A 23453-nucleotide genomic window follows, 5' to 3' on the forward strand; every position below is an offset into this window, starting at 1 on the left:
TGTGAACCTATTATGTGTCTGGCACTATCATAGATGCTGAATGTATGGAAAATAAAAGTTATTTCTCTGCTCAAGGGTCTTCATAATGGAGATAAATCTGTTAATGAAATTTATAGTGCCATGTTCATTTCCCTTTGGATAATTACATTTAAAGAGATTTTATATTCATTTTAGATCAATACTGTTATATTCTGGGCTAAAAGGAAAAAAAAATAGGGTGATTTTACATGTCTAGAAAGGAATTCTTATGACCTCATTTGTCTTTTTGTATGACCACTATATTTCAAGACTGTATATGGTAAATAAAATATGAAAGTTCCTTATGTGGGTCCTAAGTAAATAGACACATGAAATTTATCATTTTAAACACATGAGAAAACACCATAAAGAAGCCATAATTCCCACTCTTTTCCCACTATTGTGAATATGCTGAGTCAAAGGTAGCATGTATGTGGTATTTGAAGATGCTGAGAGATACCACTCAACATTGCCTGATAAAAATGATTTGTATTTGGTGGGCAAAGGGCATATCCAGTTAGCATCTTAACAGAGAGGCTGACTAATATTTTGATAGCTACTCTGAGAGAACCAAGTGATTTGAATGACTTTAGAAGAGTAAAACTAACTTCATTTCTCCACTTGTTAATCCTATATAACTAATTGAGGGATTAATTAATTATATATCATATTGCAATACAGCTGGGGAAATGAGAGATTAATAAAGCCTCTCAAATGTATCTTTTTTTGAAAAAAAATCAAAACACCCACAAAACTCGTTTGTTTGCTTATTTATTTATTTATTTATTTATTCATTTATTATTTTTAGTCCTCACCTAAGGATATGTTTTTATTGGTTTTAGAGGAGCAGAAGAAAGAGGGAGAGAGGAAAACATTGTTGTGAAAAAGAAACATTGATTAGTTGCCTCCTGCACTCACCCTGACCAGGAATCAAATATCATCCACAACCCTTTGGTACATAGGACAATGCTTCAACCAAGTGAGCCACACCAGCCAGGGCTCCATTTATTGCATATTTATACATAGATTCTCTATATTTAGTCCAAGTTCAGCAAAAATGTATACCCATGCCAAGTTTGGCAAAGAATCCAATATTGTGAGTTTCAGAAATAATAAATAAGCAAACGCACATATTTCCTTATCTGTGGCTTCCCTTTTAAGACCTCCAAGTCTCCAATTTGATTAAGAAATAGGAATATAAGATATATTGACAATGTAAGAATGTGCCACAATTTTTTTTTGCAGTATACTGAAGAAAAACTTTATTTGTTCCATATACAAACAATAATTTCCAGTATTATGCAAGAAAATCTTGTTTCGGCCATTTTTTTTCTTTTTATACAATAAATAAATTTTTACAATATACAATAAAAATAAAATGGAACATTAATAAGATTTTTACAAACATTTTGTTTATTTTAATGAAGCTGGTACAGACAATGTCCATTTAAAACCCAAATCCCAGGCCAAAAAGTACAAATAAAATAAAAAAGAGCAGAGTTCTGTTGCACACACTTCTGCATGAATAACTTTATTAACTGATAATGAAAATTAAAACTTTTCTGGGATCTTCTGACAAGATTTTTCTTTACTCTTAAAATGCTTTCTCTTCAGTGAAGCCATCTTTGGTGTTAGTCTTTACTCTCACCTCATCTGTCATCTTGACTCCAACCTGATATTCCTCTTCTTTTGGTCCAGATCTTCAGATTTTAAAAGTAGCTTCAAGCCCTAACCAGTTTGGCTCAGTGGAGAGAGCATCGGCCTGCGGACTGAAGGGTCCCAGGTTCGATTCCGGTCAAGGGCATGTACCTTGGTTGCGGGCACATCCCCAGTAGTTGTAAAGGAGGCAGCTGATCGATGTTTCTCTCTCATCGATGTTTCTCTCTAGCCCTCTCCTTTCCTCTCTGTAAAAAATCAATAAAATATATTTGTTAAAAAAGTAGCTTCAAGCTGAGGAAAGGTCATTTTCCCACAGTTCAGTTCTATGAAAAACTTTCGCCTCCCACTGAAAGTCATAGTCCAGGAGTGAAGCAATCACATACTAGCACTTCAGGGCCAATTAGAAGTCATGAACACTTGCATTGGTCGACCTCATTTATCACAAGCCTGAAAATGCACAGTCCTGAGAAAGGTGGCCTCCCTGTGCACACACGTCATATTTCAAAAGGAGAGGGCAATATTAAGGAGGCGGATGTTTGATCACCAAAAATCAGCACAATGAAAACAAACAATAATGAATAACGGGCACTAGAATTCAAATTACCAGATGTTTTAAAGAGATGGGGCGGGGGGCGTCAGTTTTCAATTCCATTTTAACACCACATTACAAAATAAATATTTTTTAAAATAAAAAAAGATTGAGGGAAAATAAAATAAAATAAAAATAATATCTAAACCATTAAATGATCCCCTGTTTGTTTCTGATAAACTTCAATCACAACTTCTTCCTCCATTCCCAGTTCTTTTGGGGTGTGATTATAAGCAATTCTCTGACCTTCAAAGAGAAACCTGAGTGAATTCATTGGAACTCCCTGTCTTTGACAGTATGATTCTTTGAGTTTCTTGAGATGTGTTGTCATTTTCACTTTGAAGTGAATCTCACTGCTATCCTGTCCAATGACTTTGAGTTTAATGTATTCTCCTTCCTTCTTATCCCCCAAGTCCTCAGTTGAAGGTTTTACCTCCTGGTCAGACATGGTGACGGCGCTTCACCCGGGGTCGCTGCAGCGGCTACGGAGTTTACAATTCCATCCCTCTTTCCCACAGCACAACCCACAATTTGTTTTTGATGAAAGAAAGAAAAAAATACATATATATATATATATATATATATATATATATATATATATATATATACATACACATATATATATATTATGTTTTGTCATTTGGACCACTAACTTTACTATTCAAATAGTAAGTTTAGTCCAGATCCAATAACTATTTTGATGATTGAATTATCTTTACAGCCAGTGATCCTAAAAAATTAGTTTTAGATAGAGCAAACTATACGTACAACTTAGTTAAGTAATCATTTTGTTAACCCTCAATCATTCTCCAAGTGATAACACTATTGTTCTTCAATGCATAATGTCCTATATCAGTGTTCAAAAACAGTGTAAATTTCTAAATTTAATAATATAATAATTACACACTTTTACTATTCCTCAGTATTTTGTAAAGAACTATCAAAGTTTGAGAAACTGAAAAGTCCTAACCCTTCAAAAGCATTCAACCTTTCAGTAGAAATAAGAAAAACATACATGACTAAAACTCAGTTTCCTATGACTTGTAAATATGATAGCATAGCAATTGGAATTGTCTGTAGGAAATGAAAAATTCAGAAGAGTAAAGAATTTAGTTGAAGGACTAAGACAATGAGTTTTAACTGACATTGAGGACATGGATGTTTGGAAAGGAGGCAGGAAACCATTTTCTGAATTTTCAAGGACTTGATACCAATTGTTTTCACTTAGGAACCTTGTTGCTCTAGATTCAGATTTATTTTTTGATGTTGTTTGTGGTGCTAATTAGAAAATTTCAAGCAAAGGAGCCAAAACTGCTTTTAAGTCCTCTACTATTTTTTTCATTCCTTTGTCAAATATAGCCATTCCACACTGGCATCCTTTAATAATATTTCAATAATATCTTTTAGTAGTTTGAGAAAAAAAACAGAGTGATTTTATTTCTGTTTTAACCTTTATTTTTCACCATATTATGTTTGGTACACATGTTTTTAACTTTCTGGGCCATTTACTGATCTATATTATATATTAGCCAAAAAAAAAAAAAAAAGTGACACACGTAACACAGCTTCATTTTTATGTTCTCTAGTGTTCTGTTTAGCTTTCTTCAGGCCTCCTAGGTGCAAACACACTGATCAATGAAAGTTGTATTCATCTTTCTGTTTTCTCAGCAGACTATGTTCTGTATAGTTGTATGTGGTATATGGTATCAGCAAATGTGTTGAATTGTACAACTGTAACTGTAGTCTATGGATTTTTTTTTGAAGTTTGATTTTGACCCATGAAAGAATAATTTTCAATACTTTAATAACAGACTTGTCAAATATAATATTTTAAAAATGATTCCTCATTTCATTTATTTGTTTTTACCTCTAAACCTCCAGTTGCATGTAGTTATGATTTCCTAAAAGAAATTATTAAATCATTGTTCTTAGTCATCTTAAAACACGATTTAGAACATAAATTTTAGATGTATAAGTTGCAATAATATAGCTCTCATCCCACATACATATTTTTTATTTTAAAGTACCATAAAATGTGGGCACATTAAAATGCACTAATTGATTTTGTGCTTCACATGATTGACAAATCCACATAACAAGTATTTTCAAAATATTTCTTATAAGTTAAGCAGTGTTTTATAGGCCTCGGCTTCATTCAACAAGTACATGTACTCACTACCGTATACGTTGCCATCTAAATAACCTTTTATATACCACATTTGTTGTTTCAAACATTTCTAGCCATTGCATGTTAGCATATCTTAATGGATGACAGTTAAGTTTTTGCAGCATTTTCATCTTATTTAAAAATAAATATTTATGCTGTTATTTGAATATCTAATTGCATTTTTACATTGTCCTCAGTATATTACATTAGAATATGAAAATTGAAAATTTATATTGTGACAAAAGTAATAAGCAATTTTCTTGTACTTACTAAAATAGAACAATGGTGAAAATAAATATCCCAAAGATGATATATTTTTTAGGCTCAAATGGATAGTTATTAAACTTATATAAATGACAGGAATTTTTAACTATGAAAAAAAATCAAAGATCATTCATAAAAATCTGGTAATCTATAATAACTAGAGGCCCAGTGCACAAAAGTTTGTGCACTCGGGGGGTGGGGGGGTCCCTAAGCCCGGCCTGTGCCCTCTTGCAGTCTGGGACCTCTTGGAGGATGTCCACCTTCTGGCTTAGGCCTGCTCCCTGGGGGATCAGGCCCAAGCTAGCAGTCAGACATCCCTCTGGCAGCCCGGCAGCCCTCGGGGGATGTCCACTTACCAGGGGGAGCAGGCCTAAGCTGCAGTCAGACATCCTTAGCGCTGCTGAAGAGGCGGGAGAGGCTCCCATCACCACCGCTGTACTGGCAGCCATCAGCCTGCCTTGTGGCTGAGCAGAGCTCCCCCTGTGGGAGTGCACTGACCACCAGGGGACAGCTCCTGCATTGAGTGTCTGGCCCCTGGTGGTCAGTGTGTGTCATAGTGACCAGTCATTCCCAGTCATTCGGCTGTTAGGGTCAGTTTGCATATTACCCTTTTATTATATAGGATAGAGGCCTGGTGCATGGGTGGGGGCTGCTGGTTTGCCCTGAAGGGTGTCCCGGATCAAGGTGGGTCTCGCTGGAATGCCTGGCCAGCCCAGGTGAGGGGCTGATGGGTGTTTTCAGGCTGGTCACACCCCCTTCATGGTGGGGGTCTCCACTGGGATGCCTGACCATCCTGACTGACGGGCTGATGGCTGTTTTCAGCTAGTCATACCCCCTTCAGGGTGGGAGTCCCCACTGGGGTGCCTGGCCAGCCTGGGTGAGGGGCTGATGGCTGTTTTCAGGCTGGCCACATCCCCTTTAGGGTGGGGGTCCCCACTGGGGTGCCTGGCCCATCTAGGTGAGGGGCTGAGGGCCGTTTTCAGGCTGGCCAAGCCCCCCGGTGATGGAAGCTCCCAGCCTCTCCTTTTTTTTCTGGGATTCATTTACCTTCTATAATTGAAACTTTGTTACTTTGAGTGGAGCTCAGAGCTCAGAGTTGGCCAGGGCAGGCAGGAGGGAAGCCTCCTGCTCACTCCAGCTCCATGGCCACGTCTGGCTGAAAGCAGGTATCTGGGGTTTATATATCTTCTATAATTGAAGCTTTGTTGCTTTGAGTAGAGCTCAGAGCCATCCGTGGGAAGCTTGGCTTCCTCCATCATTGGGGCAACCAAGCCTCCTGCTTGCTCCAGCGCCGTGGCTGCCAGCTGCCATCTTGGTTGAGTGAATTTGCATATAGTCGCTATGATTGGCTGGTGGGCATGGCTTAAGGTGTAGTGAAGGTATGGTCAATTTGCATGTTTGTCTTTTATTAGTGTAGATAAAAGCATAATATGCTAATTAGACTGCACAGCCGCCTTTGCCCTGCCCCCCAGCCATGATCGGAGAATCAGGCGCCTTTTCCGCCCTGGCCAGTGATAGCAGGAAGTAGGAGTGGAGCCAGCGATGGGAGCTGGACATGGTCGAAGCTGGCAGTCCCAGGAGCTAGGGGTCCCTTGCCTGGGCCTAAAGCGAAGCCCACGATCATGGGGCCGCTGCAGCTGCAGGTCTCCGCTGCCTGGGCTGGACGCCTAGGCCAGAGGCGTCAGGCCTGGGCAAGGGGCCGATCCTGCGATTGGAGGGTGATGGGAGTCAACGCCTGAGGGCTCCCAGTATGTGAGAGGGGGCAGGCTGGGCTGAGGGACAATCCCCCCCACACACACCCAGTGCACGAATTTCGTGCACCGGGCCCCTAGTATATATATATATATATAACTTTGGAAATAGAACACCAAATAGAGTTCTAAATCTCCTGTTCAAATTTTGCACACTTGCTTTTTTGTACAATATTAGGATGATACTGTGGCATTAAGCAACTGAAAATTAAGGTAATTTTAAAGCAGGGCTGAATTCTATTTTTTAAATGTATATATTTTCTTACTAACCTGTTTTTTATTGTTTTAGTGCAAATTTTGTGACCCAACATTATATAAATTAGTTTTATGAAATTTATAAAAAGTCCAAGAAAGTTTGTGGCTTTTGACTAGGTGGTAAATAGGATACAGTGCCATGTAAATGTGCAGAGCTAAAATAATGACCTTTTCTGAAGAAATAAGCATGTATAATTAGTACTTTCATAGGATACAGTGTCTAGCAGAGAAAACCCGTCCACATCATTTTGCCTTTCATTTTGAGCCATGTTTTCCAACACCAGTGTTTTGTTTTTTAGTTCTCTGGATTAAACTTCAGGTCATTGACAATTTAATACATATTTTTATTACTTAATCTAGTCCCATGCAATCTAGTCAATGATTATGTTCTGTTTCAACTTTTGAAGATAGCTTTTTTATTCTTAATGACTTCATTTTTTGTACTTGCTTGTATTTCTTAACACTGTCCATTAATACCTGACAATTTAACTGCTTTGTTCTTTAGTTTTGAATACCTTAACCATCGAGTTTTTTAATTTTCTGCTTTCTTTGTTAATGTCATGTAATTTTTTCTTCACACCACACCATATTGTGCTACATGCATGTAAGTTTTTAAAATTTGTTTAGTTTTCACTCAAAGTACTTTCTACCCTTCCTACTTGTTGTTTCAACAGTTAATCAAATGATATACAGCAATTGAGTTGGCCTTTGTATTTCTACTTTAGTTTCAATAGTTGAATTATCTTTTCTGATTTTTAGCCAATGATATAAGTTGTTCATATGCTCACTCAATCTGTACTAGTGATCTAATATCTAATATCAGGTTCCAAATACTAGTATTACTATTATATGGGAATTACCATTTTAATATTCAGATGTTGTATTGGGAAGAATATATATACAAAATTAGATGTAGCAGTGAATCATAAAATATCTGCTTTGTTTGTATCACATATCTCCAAATTTTATCTATGCATGCCATCTTTTTGTATTCAGGCAGTTATTTATGTGCTAGCAAATATACATTATGATATGCTATTCATCTGGAAACTGTTTTGAAAAGACAACATTCTGTTTTGATGTTATAAAAGACAATTTTTATAAAGCCCATTTTCATCAAGAACTGGCTTACTTGAATATGTGCATTTCATACTAATGATTTTTATGTCTGCCTGTTTAAAATAATTGTAAATATATTTTTCTGTGTTCATAGAGTTGTAACTCTTTCTGCCCTGCTGCCTTGGAAAATACCTTTTAAAAAACACTCTCCTACCCCCATTAAACACTTAGATTTCTCTTCATTTTAATAAATAATTTGTCAGACATAGTAATCAGTTATCTTACCTAATAATAGACAAACATGGTAATTGACCATACCTTCGCTATGCCTCCCATTGGCTAATCAGAAAGACATGCAAATTAACTGCCAACAAAGATGGTGGCTGGCAGCCATGGAGCTGGAACGAGCAGGAGGCTTGCTTGCTCCAGTGATGGAGGAAGCCAAGGTTCCCCGCCTGCCACAGCCTGCTCTAAGCTACACTCAAAGCAACAAAGTTTCAATTATAGAAGATAAATAAACCCCAGATACCTGCTTTCAGCCTGCTGTGGCCACAGAGCTGGAGCCTTGGGTTGCCCCTGGCGATGGAGGAAGCCAAGCCCTGGTCGGCTCTGAGCTCAACTCTATGCAACAAAGTTTCAATTATAGAAGGTAAATAAATCCCAGAAAAAAAGGAGAGGCTGAGAGCTTCTGTTGCTGGGGAGGCTTGGCCAGCCTGAAAACAGCCCTCAGCCCTTCATCCAGACTGGCCAGGCACCCCAGTGAGGACCCCCTACCCTAAAGGTGGTGTGGCCAGCCTGAAAACAGCCATCAGCCCCTCACCCAGGCTGGCCAGGCACCCAAGTAGGGACCCCCACCCTGAAGCGCCAACCAGCCGGCCCCCACCGATGCACCAGACCTCTATCCTATATAACAGTGATGGTGAACCTATGACACCCGTGTCAGAGGTGCCACACAAACTCATTTTTTTGGTTGATTTTTCTTTGTTAAATGGCATTTAAATATATAAAATAAATATCAAAAATATAAGTCTTTGTTTTACTATGTTTGCAAATATCAAAAATTTTATATATGTGACACGGCACCAGAGTTAAGTTAGGGTTTTTCAAAATGCTGACACGCCGAGCTCAAAAGGTTCGCCATCACTGCTATATAATAAAAGAGTAATATGCAAACTGACCCTAACAGCAGAAAGACTGGGAATGACTGGTCACTATGACACACACTGACCACCAGGGGACAGACGCTCAATGTAGGAGCTGCCCCCTGGTGGTCAGTGCGCTCCCACAGGGGGAGCTCTACTCAGCCACAAGCCAGGCTGATGGCTGCCAGTACAGTGGTGGTGATGGGAGCCTCTCCTGCCTCTTTAGCAGCGCTAAGGATGTCTGACTGCAGCTTAGGCCTAATCTCCACTGGCAAATGGACATCCCCCCAGGGCTCCTGGGCTGCCAGAGGGATGTCTGATTGCCAACTTAGGCCCAATCCCCCAGGGAGCAGGCCTAAACCAGCAGGTGGTCGTCCCCCGAGGGGTCTCAGACTGCGAGAGGGCACAGGCTGGGCTGAGGGACACCCTCCCCCTCACTCTGTGCACAAATTTTTGTGCACCGGGCCTCTAGTTATGTTATAAAAGCAACATGTGTGTTTAATAAATAAAAGAGAAATACTTTGCATAAACTTGACTAATAGTTCCTAAACCATGGTGCAGTCTTACGAAATGACATATTTTAAGCCTATCCCCTCTGGTAGTTTTGTTCTTAAATCAGGAATTATTTGAGAAGCTATTAGAAGCTATGATTCTAGTAAAGGAATATACTGCCTCCCCAAATCCCTGTACTCTTTGAATATGTTAGCTTACATGGCAAACAGGACTTTGTAAATGTGATTAAGTTAAAGATTTTGAGTTGAGGAGATTATTCTGGATTAATATATATTCTGGGTGGGCCTAATTATAACCACAGGGTTCTTACAGGAGAAAGAAGAAGGCAAAGAGCCAGAAAATGAAATGTGATGATAGAAGCAGAGGAGAGAGAGAGGAGGGTGGGAGGAAGAGAGAAAGAGGGAATGAATTTGAAGATGCCACACTGCTGATTTTGAAAGGTCAGTTGGAGGCCATGAGCCAAGAAATGTAGGCAGCAAGTAGAAGCTAGAAAAATCAAGGAACTGCATTTTTCCATTACCCCATAGAAGAAATTCAGCCTTGTGGCCACCTCATTTTTAATTTTTATTTTTTTAGACCAGTAAAACCCCATTTTTGACTCTGACCTCTAGAACCGTGAGATAAGACATTTGCGCTGTTTTTGTGTTTGTGTGTTGTTGTTGTTTTTCTTATTCCTCCTGAGGATATTTCCTCCATTGATCTTTAAAGAGATTGGAAAGAGCGGTGGGGTGCAGGAGAGAAAGAAACATCTATGTGAGAGAGACACATCAATTGATTGGCTCCCTGATCCGCCTAGACCTGGGGCCTGATCAAACCTGCAACCCAGGTACTTGCCCTTGACTGGAATCAAACCCCCTGACCCTTAGGTGCACAGGCTGATGCTCTAACCACTGAATACACAGGCCAGAGTGTTTTGTGCTCAGTTTGTGGTCCCTTGTTCCCTTGTTACAGCAGTGATAGGAAATTAATACAGCAATCATTCATATGCAGGAGGGAGAATGTAGGAAAGAAAGGCCAGCCAAAGTTTAATCATAAAGTAGACAAAGTTCATTCCTGAGTATCTCCCTTCCTCTCTTGGGTATTCTCTAACGATAAATGAACTGTTTCTTTGGACCTTTCCTCCATGCCTCAATACAAGAATCTTATTCAAATCACGTCTCCCTTTCTGCTCCACTTCCCTTGTTTGTTTGTTTGTATGTTTTTTAAATACCTTACTTATCCTGACATCTCCATCGTACATATCCCCCACCCCCACCCCCATAAGGTTGTGTTTGATCTCTTTACCTGCAACACATTAAAGTAGCTATCTCATCTCTAATTGTTCATGAGAATGTCTTGGTTGTTATCAATCTCTTCAGACCTCTTCTCTAGCCTACTAATAAGATAGTTTAAACCTACTCATGGAGTAGACTGTAATTCAAATCTACATGTGGAGAGGACTCTAATGAAAGCCTACTTATAGAAAGGATCTTTAGAGTAAGTAGGCCTTTATACCCTAGTTATATCAGTTCCCAGCTCTCATTGCTGTTATAGACAAGTCATTTGATGATACCCTGCTTCAATTGCTTAAGACAATAAACTCATGTTTCAAAGGAGGATAGGGTGACTTAATCTACTAGTATGCAAAGGATTTTGGAACATTGTTTGACATAAGTGCTGTGACAGTGTTAGGTATTATAATGTTATTTTAATTAAATTTATCTAATCTACATGTGCATTTTAATAGGAAAAAATACTTATACACATACTTCTAAAAAAATCATTTCTTTCATTTGTCCCAAATGTACCTTTTGGTCCCCATTATCATCAGTCAGTGTCAGAGAAAATAATCTAAAATAAACGAACCTAGTCAATTATGTATTCATGTGCAACAAAATTCAGACTGATTCAAAGTAGAAATGATCAGGTCAGGTTATTGTAGTGTTGAGTTTTCTTTCTCTCTGAATATAGCCAAGAGACTCCTACAAGAAATGAACATGTTAATGCTGAAATGAACGCTAAATCAATGATTCTTAAACTAAAGTATATCAGAATGCTCTCAGGGCTTGTTAAAACACAGAGTGCTAGCCTGCATCCCCATAGCATCTGATTCAGGGAAGGGCCTCATAATCTGCATTTCTAAAAGTTCCAGACACTGGTGCTGCTGGCCCAGGGGTTCCACTTGGAGAAACACTGCTTTAAATCTGTAAGCCATATGAGAACCAATTCTGTGAAATACATCCGTTTTAAAATTTGTTTTCTTGGCTTCCATTTTAAATGACCATTTTGAATAAGAATAGCTAATGCTGTCTTAGGTTAGAAGATTTGGACACATTAATACCTATCCAAATATGAAGATTATGTATTTAATAGTAGATTTGATTTCCTATTGTGAGACATTAAGAGTTGCTTTTAAATGTCACTTGGTTAAGTGATTGATTGAAAACAAAAGGGGTTATGAATTTTTATTAGGTACTCCTTAACACTATACTACTCCTTTGTTCAGAAATATCTACCCTCCTTGATCTTCAGGCTAAACTCACTCTTTAATAATTACTTTTAATCTTATTTTTCTCTGGGGTGCCTTCTCTGATACATAGGAGTTTTTCTGCTTTTATGACTTCTAACATATAAACTATACTTCCATGTATACAATGACCAACTTGTAGTTTAATTTACTATTTCTACATTTATTCCCCTTTATTTGTCTTTATAATTCCAGCAACTAGCTAAGTCCTGGAAATGTCAGACAGAATAGGTGTTAGATGAATGATTAGGTAAATAACTGATATGTAGTGTGTTGTGATAACCTCTGACCGCTGTAAGATTAAAATATATATAAATCTCTATGGAGATTTTATAGAGAGAGAGATAATGCATATAAATTAGAGATTATTTATATAAAATAGAGATTTTATATGTATAAAAAGAGAGATCACATAAATAGAGATTATATATGAAGACTAGAGGCCTATTGCAAGAAGATTCATGTGATAGGCCTTCCTTCCCTTGGCTGTCAGTACCCAGGACCCAGGTTTTCCTCCAGCACCTGAGACCCAGGCCTTCACTCTGGCCACTACCATTGTCTTCGCTCCCGCCAGAGCGTCGCTCCTGTAGCTCCCTCCGCCATCCGCTCTCCCCCTCATAGAAGGAGTCCTGCCCCACTCTGCCACTCCACTCCTGCATGCGTGCTGCCCAGAGGCCCCAAGTGGGTGGGGGGTGGGGCTGCCACCATCTTTATCAGGTTAAATTGCATACTCACTCCTGATTGGCTGGTGGGCGTCATGGAGGCACAGTCAATTTGCATCTTTCTCTTTTATTAGTGTAGATTATATATAAATAGGGATTATATATATAAATAAAGATTATATATGAATACATATATAAAATAGATTTACATGTAGAGATTATATATATATACATTTATACATATAGATATAAAGAAAGAGTGATCTATCTATATATTTAAAAAGCCAGTGACAAGGATGCCAGAACAACCAGAACAACCCGTCGCTATGATGCCCACTGTGGCCAGCAAACCTGCATGATCAGGGGGTAGGTCCAGCTGGTCAAACTCCCACAGCCCCTCCCCCCAGCTGGCTGCCCCTGATCAGACTCTCCCACCCTGATCAAGGGTGGGGCCAGCCAACCAAATGCCCCAACTACAGCCCCCCAACACCCTCCCCTTCCCCCTGGCCAGCCCTGCCCCTGATTGGCCTGCCCCACTATGATAGTTCTGGAGACCCTCACCCTGCCTGGCCCCGCCCCTCATTAACCCCCACCCCAATAGGAGGTGGGGTTAGCTGGCCAACCTGCTCAGCCCCTATCCCAAGCTGGCCCTGCCTCCTATGGGCCCCCACCACCCTGATCGGCCCACAGTCCCTCCCGTGGCTGGCATGCCCCTGATCGCCCCCCACCCCAATAGGGAGTGGGGCTGGCTGGCCAACCTCCTGCAGCCCCTCCCCCAGGCCACTGGCCCACAATTGGCACCCCCACCCCTTTTGGGGGCAGGGACAGCCCCCAATCAACCCCCCAACTCCAATCGGGGGCAGGGCCCGCCAGCCAATTGCCCACAGCCCCTCCTCACAGCAGGCCCAGCCCTGATTGGGCTCCGATCAGGACAGGCTGGCCAGACAACCTCCCACCATCTCCTCCTCCCAACAGGCGTAGCCTCAATCCACCCATATTGGGGCCGTGCAGCTGGACCCCACCTGTGCACGAATTTGTGCACTGGGTCTCTAGTATATCTATATCTATCTATCTATAAAGAAAGTGAGGGAGAGGTAGGTATGTAGGTATGATGACTATTAGAGTTCTTTTTATCAATGCTAAGACCACTATTCAATATAATTTATTCAAGAAACACCTCACATTAATGTGGTTTCCATGATGAAATCAATATCCCAAAGTAATTCACAGGTTCTTCTTAGAAATTCAAAATACTTGCTTATTACCTTCTTTTGTACCATGAATAACTGTATAGTGCTCCTGGTGGCCTGGAAACCCTTAGATTCTTGTAAAACTTTGTAGCTATTTATATGTTCTATATATAGGCATGGTGTACTTTGAGGGAGAACAATCTTAGCTACTGTCTGTTATACGATTTTGAGTGAATTGCTGGCATTTCAGAGAAATAGTCCACTGTACAAAATATATATATGTATGCATGTATGTATGTATATGTTTATTTTGTTGCATTTAGAATACTTTATGAGCTATTTTAGCTTGATAGAGGCTGAGCCTTGTAAAAATATTTTTAACAATCAGTATGTTGACATAGCATGGGTATGCATAGATTTTTGTTTGCATTCAAACACATTCACTGAGTTAAAGCAGTAACTCAGATTATAAGCACATTTTGATTTCAACAATTGTGTTGATTGTTTAGAACAGTCCTTTGAGGCTCATTTAGTAGGCCATAAGTGTTTGTTTGTGGTACTGATGGAGTAAGTAGGAAAAGGTATCTGTAACCTACAAAATGTAAATGACCAGCCTATAGCTAACATGCACTGAATATATTAGAATAAAGTTGACTCTTGAACAATGTAGGGAGCTAAGGATGCCAACCCCTACGCCATAGGAAAATCTCTGTATATAACATTTGATATAAGTACAGTTGTCCCTCAGTACCCACAAGCGATTGGGTCCCCTTCCACCCTCCCAAAAACTCAAATCCATGATGTACCAGTTCCTTATATAAAACTAGAGGCTCAGTGCATGAATTCATGCACAGGTGGGGGGTCCATCGGCCTGGACAAGGATTTAGGCCTATCAGGGGACCAGCTGGCTGGGGGGAGGGACCCCAGGAGGTTGGCCAGCCAACCCCCTGATTGGGGCCTATAGAGGAGGCAGGCTGGCACGGGGAGGGACTGTGGGAGGTTGTCTGGCCGATTGATCTGTTGTTTGGTCACTCGGCCCATTCTCCGTGCCCCCACCTGGCCCCTGCCACCACAGCCCCCTGTACCCAGTCTGCCGGCAGGCCTATTCCTGCCACCATTGCTCCCATGTGCTGACAGTGCCAGCCCTGCTCGTACCTACTGACAGCATGGAACAATTGGGGCTGGTGCCAGCAGTGAGTGCAAACAGGGCTAGCATTGTCAGCAGATGTGAGCTGCAGCTGCTCCCCCATTGCCCCTCAGGAGCAGGGAGAGGTGGAGAAGCCCTCAGGGGCGATCGGGCCAGCAGCCACCACTCCCACCTGCTGATGGTGCCGAGTGATTGGGACCAGCCCCGGGCACCAGCAGCAGGTGTGAGTGGCGGCTCCAGCACCGGCTGTGGTGTGAGCGGGGCTGTTGCCGGCAGCAGGTGTGAGCGCCTGGCAGGAGAGTGGCAAGCGGGAGCAAAGAATCCAGTAACCACCAGAGGCTCACCCAGATGACAGCGACCAGTGTTCCGCCTTGGTCTGTGCCCCCGCTCACATGCTTCACCATCCCGCCACTGCCAATGCGCACCGTGTTCCACACAGGCCTCCTGGTGGTCAGCACATGTCATAGCGACTGGTTGTTCAGTTGTTCGGTTGTTCCATTTGTTCTGCCATTCGGTCTATTTGCATATTAGCCTTTTATTATATAGGAAAGATGGTATAGAACAATGCACGAAGTCAGCTCTCTAAATCCACTTATTCTTAACTATGGATCAAAGGACTATTTTCAATCTATAGTTGGTTGAACCCCAGATGCACATCCTGGGGATATGGAAGACTGGCTGTCTATTTATTGGAAAAAAAAAGTACTTACAAATGGACCAGTGCCTTTGAAACGTGAGTTGTTCAAGGGTCACCTGTACATTGATTAGATAACTGAATTTTACTGAATTATAGCTATTCTCAGAAATGTATCTTTGTCAGCTCTGGCTCTGTAACAAAATGCCACAGACTAGGTGGCATTTTCCTTTTCCTTTTCTTAAGGCACTAATTCCATGGGGGGTGGGAGGGGCTTTATACTTATCACTTCATCTAAAAGGAATTTCTTTCCTAAGCCATCATGTTTGGGGGTTAGGGCTTCAATATAGGAATTTTGGGGAGAAAAATAAATGTTCAGTCCATAACAGTATGTGTTGATAATTTATTATTTAGATTTATTAAGATGGAGAAAGAGTGAAAAGAACATCGGACATTCCTTTTCTTGACATGTAAAAATGTCTAATACAATTAAACATCAAGACCTTGTAGCAGAGTCATCCATATAGTTATACCTCCAACCCTACCTTTTCATTGTTCTAGGTATTATTTGTAAATCTGTTACCATTAGAGAAACCCAATAAAAAATGAGCATAAACATTAGAAGAGAATTTTCAGGTGTAATGGTTACTAATGAGATAGTAAAATTCAGCCCACAAGGGATCCTTCAGAGAAACTTCTCAGTTCAGTGCCCATGCAGTATATCTATTGGTAAATGTTTGGTAATGAGTAGAAAAGTGATTAAAAATTTAGTTTGCATCATTAATCCATGGAATGAGAAAGAGGACTTATGCCATTTTCCCCAACTACTATTTAGTCATCATCATTATGAATATTATTACTTTAATTATGATTTATAATATAATAATTATCAATATTATCATTGTTCCAAAAACATATTATTTCTTATGTGGCAGGCAGTTTTTATAAAAGCTTTAATCCTTACCATGAATCTATTAGGTAGATGCTTTTATTATCCTCATTTTACAGATGAGAAATATGAGGTATAAAAAGGTCAAATGATTTACCCAAAGTCACATAGAAGGAGATTGAGCTGAACATAGCACAGTCCATTGAACTCTAAAGCTCTTTGAAGTACCATGGTGTGTAGTTGCCTGTGAGTGAAGTACCTGCCTGACCAAGTGAACGTTTCTGCTGTGTTTCACCCCCTCCCCCACCCCAAGATATTTGGAAGCATCATTTTTTTGAGGGTATGGCATTGGACCAAAATATATCCCCCTGTAAGCTAGATCCATTGATCCTAGTTTTCCACATGATATAGCACCAAAATAAAACACAAATAAACAAACAAAAATTAAAATAAAAACTTATATGTTTAAAAATGGTGCCAGCTGTTATAACTCAGTGGAGCATTGACCTATGAACCAGTAGGTCGCAGTTTGATTCCGGTTGGGGCACATGCCTGGGTTGCGGGCTCGATCCCCAGTGTGGGGCATGCAGGAGGCAGCCAATCAATGATTCTCTTTCATCATTGATGTTTCTATCTCTCTCTCCCTTTCTCTTCCTCTCTGAAATCAATAAAAATATATATTTATTAAAAATAAATAAATATAGTTAATTTCACATCTTTTGAATTTTCTGTTTTCCACCCTAAAAGTCATTTTACATTAATACAATTCTGAGCCCTATTGATTCTTACTTTGTTAACAGAGTAGGGAGCCAAGCATATGTCAGACAATTACATTTTATCCATTATATTGAAAAAGCTAACTTTGAGAGTGCTGCTCCTGTCACCAAGTGGCCATCTCTTTTTCACCCTCAAAATGAGAATATACATATTTTTCATCCTTTTTACAAACTATTCAGGTTTTTGCCTTTATACTGTCTTGCTATTAATTTTCTATTAAAATTAATAGAAATTAAACTTTATATTAAAAAATTCTCTGATTATCTAATTTCCTACCACTGTCACTTCTCAGAGGGCAGCATCTCCTGTACTGTACTTGGTGTTGCCTCTATATGTTTCACCCCCTTTGCCCATAGTCTTTTGTCCACCCATTTCTTAAAATTATTGTCAGACTGATGCTGTCTGGCTGAATAGAGTTTGCATGAGAATGACTTTCATCCTGTTAGATTACTTCTTCTTTAGAGCCTCAGAATTATTTTTCCTTTTAACATGAAGTAAGGCTTAAGGGGCTGAATGAGCAGGTGAGTCATCTAAATAAATGTGAGAGAGGAATGTTTTAAATAAGTTAAATCCACAGATCATGACCCATATTTATTTTAACTAATCATGAACTCAATGCTACAACTTTTATCAATGCTGTGACTATTTATTACAACTGAGGGTTTTATTTTACTAAGTTATTTCATTTCATTATTCCCTTCTCTTCCTCTTCTGAAAGTCCTGAGGAGTACAAATTTTACTATCAAAAATAAAGCAACAACAGGCAGTTGGAAAAATCCCATATGTGTGTGGGGTAGTCCCTAAATAAGTGAAGTGAATTAAAGGTATTGGCTCTTCACAGTGCTTAATAGATTGTTATACTGCATGCTTTGGGTTTTGTCCTGCAGCCTGCTGCTAGGGTAGAGTAGAAAATGCCCTGTCTTTGGAACATGACTAATTTAGTTGAATGTTGACTGTCATTTACTAGGTATGTTACTTTAAGCAAGTAACTGAACTTCTAATTTGACTTCTGATTGTTTTCTCAGACAAAATAACGACAATAACACCTACATCGCCAGCCTTACTCTATGGACTGGCTAAGATAATGCACATTAGATATCTATAATGCACTTAGCAAATAATTGCCCAATAGCTATTTTGATAGTTTATATATTGTGGTTGTTGTTTAGGAATCTTGTTCTTTTTGCCTCTGAGCATTTTATGGGTGAGGGATAGGAAAATTATTTGGTGTTTCTTGACTCTGGGGAGTTATGTTCAGTTTTTGAAGCATAATGTTATTACTTGTCATGTGTCATGTTTGGGAGAGGCTCTGAGGCAAAGAAGAATGAAAACCTATACAACAATTGAAATACATAAAGACCTACTAAATGGAATGCTGAAGATACCACAGAAACTCTACTGCTTTCTGGAAAATTGGGACAATGTTATAGATGATAGCTATAAAGCTCAAGATGTACATATTCTATAACCCAGCAATTCCACTAGTTGCGTACACTAGAGAGACTTGTCCACACATGCACAAAGAGATGTGTGCAAGAATGTTCTTAACACTGTAGTTTATAATAGGAACAAATGAAACAACTGTGTCCCTTTCTAGCTATGTAAGCACACTGTAGTATATTCATACATAACAGTGAAAATGTATGAAGTAAATTTTTTTTTGGTATTAGCATTGATAAATTTTGCAAACATAAGACTGAATAAAAAACTATATGCAGAAGGATGCATGCAGCAGGATATATTTATGTTTAAATATGTCAAAACAGTATTACATAGATACACATTATACATATGTATCACACATATATAAAAGCATAAATTCATACATGGGAATAGTTAATAAACTCAGGATAGTAATTTTCTTTGTGGAGGCAGGAGTGTGATTATAGAACTAGAAATGTCTTATCTCTTAAGCTAGAATTATATAACTAGTGGCCCGGTGCACGAAATTCATGCACATTAAAAGGGAATTAATTAGAGGAAATATTTTAATACTGCTATTTGCCCTTTTTCTATAATAAAAATGTCAGAGATGAAAGAAAATCAGTAAAATGTATATGAAAATCTTCCTCCTGTCAGAGTCTGAGGTGCGCCATGGGATCCAGAATCAAGTTCTGGCCCACCCGCACGTGTCTCGAAATCACGCAAGACCCAGACTCAGCCGGCCCCACCCCCATTGGGCAAGATCCAGATGTGGCCGCCGCACCCTCATCAAGGCCTGCTGGGCAGGGGGCATGGCCTCAGGTCCCCGTCAAGCCACACTGGGCGGGGGGCGTGGCCTGAGGTCCCCCGTCAAGCCCCATCAGGTGGAGGGCGTGGCCTGAGGTCCCTCGTCAATCCCCGCTGGGCAGGGTGCATGACCTGAGGTCCCCCGTGAAGCCCCACTGGGCAGGGGGTGCAGCCTCAGGTCCCCCACCCTGGTGCCATGCAGCCTCAGGTTCCTGCTGATTGCTCATTATGGCTCGTTACGGGAATCCTGCATCTGCTGTGGGCGCAGCCATCTTGTGATGGTGTGATGGTGTGAGAGATAATTTACATATCACCTCTTTGTTATATAGGACTAGAGGCATGGTGCACGAAATTCGTGCACTGGCAGAGGTCCCTCAGCCCAGCCTGCCCCCTCTCACATTCCAGGAGCCTTCAGGTATGTCCTACTGATAGCTTAGGCCCGCTCCCTCAGGGAGCGGGCCTAAGCCTCAGTCTGGCCTCCATCTGTGGGAGGCGACCAGCTGATCAAAAGAAGGCACCACCCCAGTCACTCTGCTGCTGCTGCCACTGCTGGCCACTGCAGCCGCCAAGGTGTTTTCATCAACATGGACTCCAGTCCCTTCACCACGAAAAAATGACAACTTTCTTTAGGCATTTTCAAGATGTCTCTTTCATAGGATATGACATTTCTTTCTTTCTTTTTTTATCCTTACCTGAGGATATTTTTCCATTGACTTTTAGAGAGCATGGAAGAGAGAGGGAAAGACAGAGGAAAAACATCAATGTGAGAGGCACACTTTGATTGGTTGCCTCCTGCATGATCCCTGACCTGGTCCCAGGCCAGGGAGGAGCCTGCAACCTAGGTACATGCCCTTGATCAGAATTGAACCCAGACCCTGCAGTCTGCAGGCTGAAGCTCTATCCACTGAGCCAAATCGGCTAGGGCAGGATATGACATTTCTTAGCCCCTCCAGCAGTGAACCTTCGTTTTTTCCTCCAGGAGTGAGGTGCAAAACCCTAGATCACCTTCTTGGGTTCCTATTACCCATGTTACCAAGAACACTGCAAGTGGCATACAGGGAGCTTAGCCAATGAGCGGTCAGAAAAGGTGTTTCCTCTGCAGCTCCCACGCAGAGGTGGGACTGCTGGCACACCACAGCCCTTGGGGCTGGGGGCAGGCTCCCCTGTGTGTTGTGTCTCTACTCTGGGCCACCCCCAGCCACTCTTCCTGAGCCAGTCATGACTGTTATGGAGTCCCGGCTAATTTGCATATTACCTCTTCATATATATATATATATATTATTTTAAGTCTTTTCTATATCTAAAATATTTAATGAAATAATGTAGTACATGTCAATTATAAATACAGTAAAAAATAAGCCTTTGTAACTTGCTCATTGTTATTTTCTTCATTTTACCTTCATTTTCTTAGAATTTATGCTTTCAGAATCATATTATTTTTATTCTAAAAACATTTAAATTCTATTTTATACTTATTGGGTGATATTTTAGTATCAAATTTTAGAAGTCATCCAATTTTCACTTCTAGTAACCTATCTCTGTACTTCTTTCAACCTAATTATTAAACAGTTGGAGGTGTCAGCCTGTGATATTGAATGGCATAACTTTCTAATGCATGAGTTTAAATATTTGACCATTTGAGTGATGTATGACATATGGTAAATGTTGAAGAGCTGAACTTAGAGAACTAAAATGAGGAAAATTACTTTAATTTTAGTGTCAGTCTTCATTATATAGGACTCTTGCATATATATTGAGCAAATCCTCTTCCTGGTGTGGCATTCCAGCTGCAACTTTGACCTTCTCATTGTTACACAGGGCTCCCAGGTACCAATCAATAACTTACTGCAATACCTTCATTACATGAACTTACCTTTTCCTACTACTTTTCCTTTGACTTAAAAATAATTATTGTTAGGCTGATTCAAACATAAAACCATTCAATTGTCCCCTTTCTTTAAATCTGTTAGAAAATAACCAAGACTATAAAATATTGAAGGCTTATTATTTTAAAAGGTTACCTTGCAGAAAGAGATAAAGAAATTGATATATAAAGTATTAAACTGTTTCTTTATTACACATACTCTCTGTATTTCAAAATACTGAGTTTTAGCACTATGTATGGAAACTATCTGGCAAAATATGCTAACCTTTTGGCCATTTAAGGTCAAATTCCTTCAACTGCTTATCTCTGAAGAGTTGGTTGTCTTTTATATCTCTCTTTTTGTTTGTCACAGATTCAAACTAATTAAAAACTTAGCCTCTTTCCAAGAGTCATAGGCCTGCTATGTATCACCTCATGCAATGGAAGGACAATGAGGGAAAATTCTCCAAGGTGGGAGGGTGGGGGGAAGGAAGCAAAAATGATACATTGATAAAAAAGATCACTTTGACAGTTCATTAAGCCATTGTTTTGTTTTCTGACTTTTCATTATATAATATATAAAATTTAAATTCACACTCCTTGCTAGCATCTAAGAACTGCTATTTCTGATATGTTACCCTGGCTGCTGCAGTTGGTAAGGCCCTAATGGCTGGATTGCACTCATCCAGAAGATATCTTTCTACATTTCACTGGCAGATATTTATCCATTCACACATTCATTCATTCATGCATTTGGTCATTAATTTCATTAACATTTTTATACATCTACTCTGCATCCTGTAATTATTTTCCTATAGAAGCTAGCAGGAATGGAAATAAATATAGATACAAACAACTTCATAACAACAGCAACTGCCTTAATTGATAAAATTATATGAAGACTGCCAAAACTGGTTTGGCTCAGTGGATAGAGCGTCGGCCTGCGGACTAAAAGGTCCCGGGTTCGATTCCGGTCAGGGGCATGTGCCTGGGTTGTGGGCACTTCCCCGGTGGGGGATGTGCAGGAGGCAGCTGATCGATGTTTCTAACTCTCTATCTCTCTCTCTTCCTCTCTGTAAAAAATCAATAAAATATATTTAAAAAATATATGAAGACTCAAGGTTGATTACTGCCTGTCTTTGTTTATGGATCCTAGAATTTACATTTTTTTTTATGTAGCTTTTAATTGTATGATGTGTTTTAACTTCTTTTACTCACCAAATATCATATGCTTTAGTTTTGAATCTCTTCTACTCTTTAACAAAAATTTTCCTGAGTCTTTGATTTGGCCTAGAACACTATAGATTGTAGAATGAAATTATAATAAATTATTATTTTATTCTATATGTGTATATCACCACAATGATATAAAGCCTAAAATTTTTTGCTACTTTAATTTAATTTTTAATTTATTTTTAAAAATATTTTTATTGATTTCAGAGAGGAAAGGAGAAGGAGAGAGAGATAGAAACATCAATGATGAGAGAGAAACATGGATCAGCTGCCTCCTGCATGCTCCACACTGGGGATCGAGCCCACAACCTGGGCATGTGCCCTGACGAGGAATTGAACTGTGACCTCCTGCTTCACAGGTCAATGCTCAGCCACTGAGCCATGCCAGTCAGGCTAATTTAAAATTTTTACCTGTGAGTTTTATTCATGGTATGGCTATCCCATAAGGACACATGAGAATGATCTGATCAGTAGAGTATGCACACACTCAATAAGTACTGATTGCCTTTCATATTACGTGTCAAGTACCATTCTGGCCCTGAGTGAAGTTGAGGAGACTATAGAGAAAGTATATACATAGTCCTTGCCCTCAAGTAGAAGATAAATACATAAACACAATACTAATGTGAAATGTAAGTGCCTTAATTGCACACATCTGCTTACAGGGCTAATCCATTTGTCTTTTAAATGTTTTTCTTAGTTAATATTTATTTTTCCTCCAGCTGAGTATATTCATATGCTCTTACACAACATGGGTTAATGCATCAAACTGAACTTCCAATTCTAGGCCAGCAGGGATTAATGCTCCACATATAAAAAAGCTCTCTTTATTCTGCAATACAGGTTGTTGACTCTGTGATGAACTCTCTTTCTGTCAGTAATTTTGTACTTGGGTAGGCAATTTT

General features: G+C 39.8%; 2 protein-coding genes across 4 annotated transcripts in view; one reads left to right on the top strand and one right to left on the bottom strand.

The window, feature by feature from the left end:
* The window catches only part of NAALADL2 (N-acetylated alpha-linked acidic dipeptidase like 2), a 1191965-nt gene that overhangs the window by 594546 nt on the left and 573966 nt on the right, over positions 1-23453 (top strand). The window lies entirely within an intron of this gene.
* LOC132230123 (small ubiquitin-related modifier 1-like) lies at positions 1998-2741 on the bottom strand. The gene has a single exon (XM_059687070.1). The coding sequence runs from the start codon at positions 2712-2714 to the stop codon at positions 2409-2411; it is 306 nt and encodes a 101-aa protein (XP_059543053.1). The 5' UTR covers positions 2715-2741; the 3' UTR covers positions 1998-2408.

This window comes from Myotis daubentonii, chromosome 3 (genome assembly GCF_963259705.1).
Source record: "Myotis daubentonii chromosome 3, mMyoDau2.1, whole genome shotgun sequence".
Lineage (NCBI taxonomy): Eukaryota > Metazoa > Chordata > Mammalia > Chiroptera > Vespertilionidae > Myotis > Myotis daubentonii.

Bases quoted from the DNA above. Each gene is read 5' to 3' on its own strand.
- LOC132230123 (XM_059687070.1), bottom strand. From the start codon at position 2,714: ATGTCTGACCAGGAGGTAAAACCTTCAACTGAGGACTTGGGGGATAAG.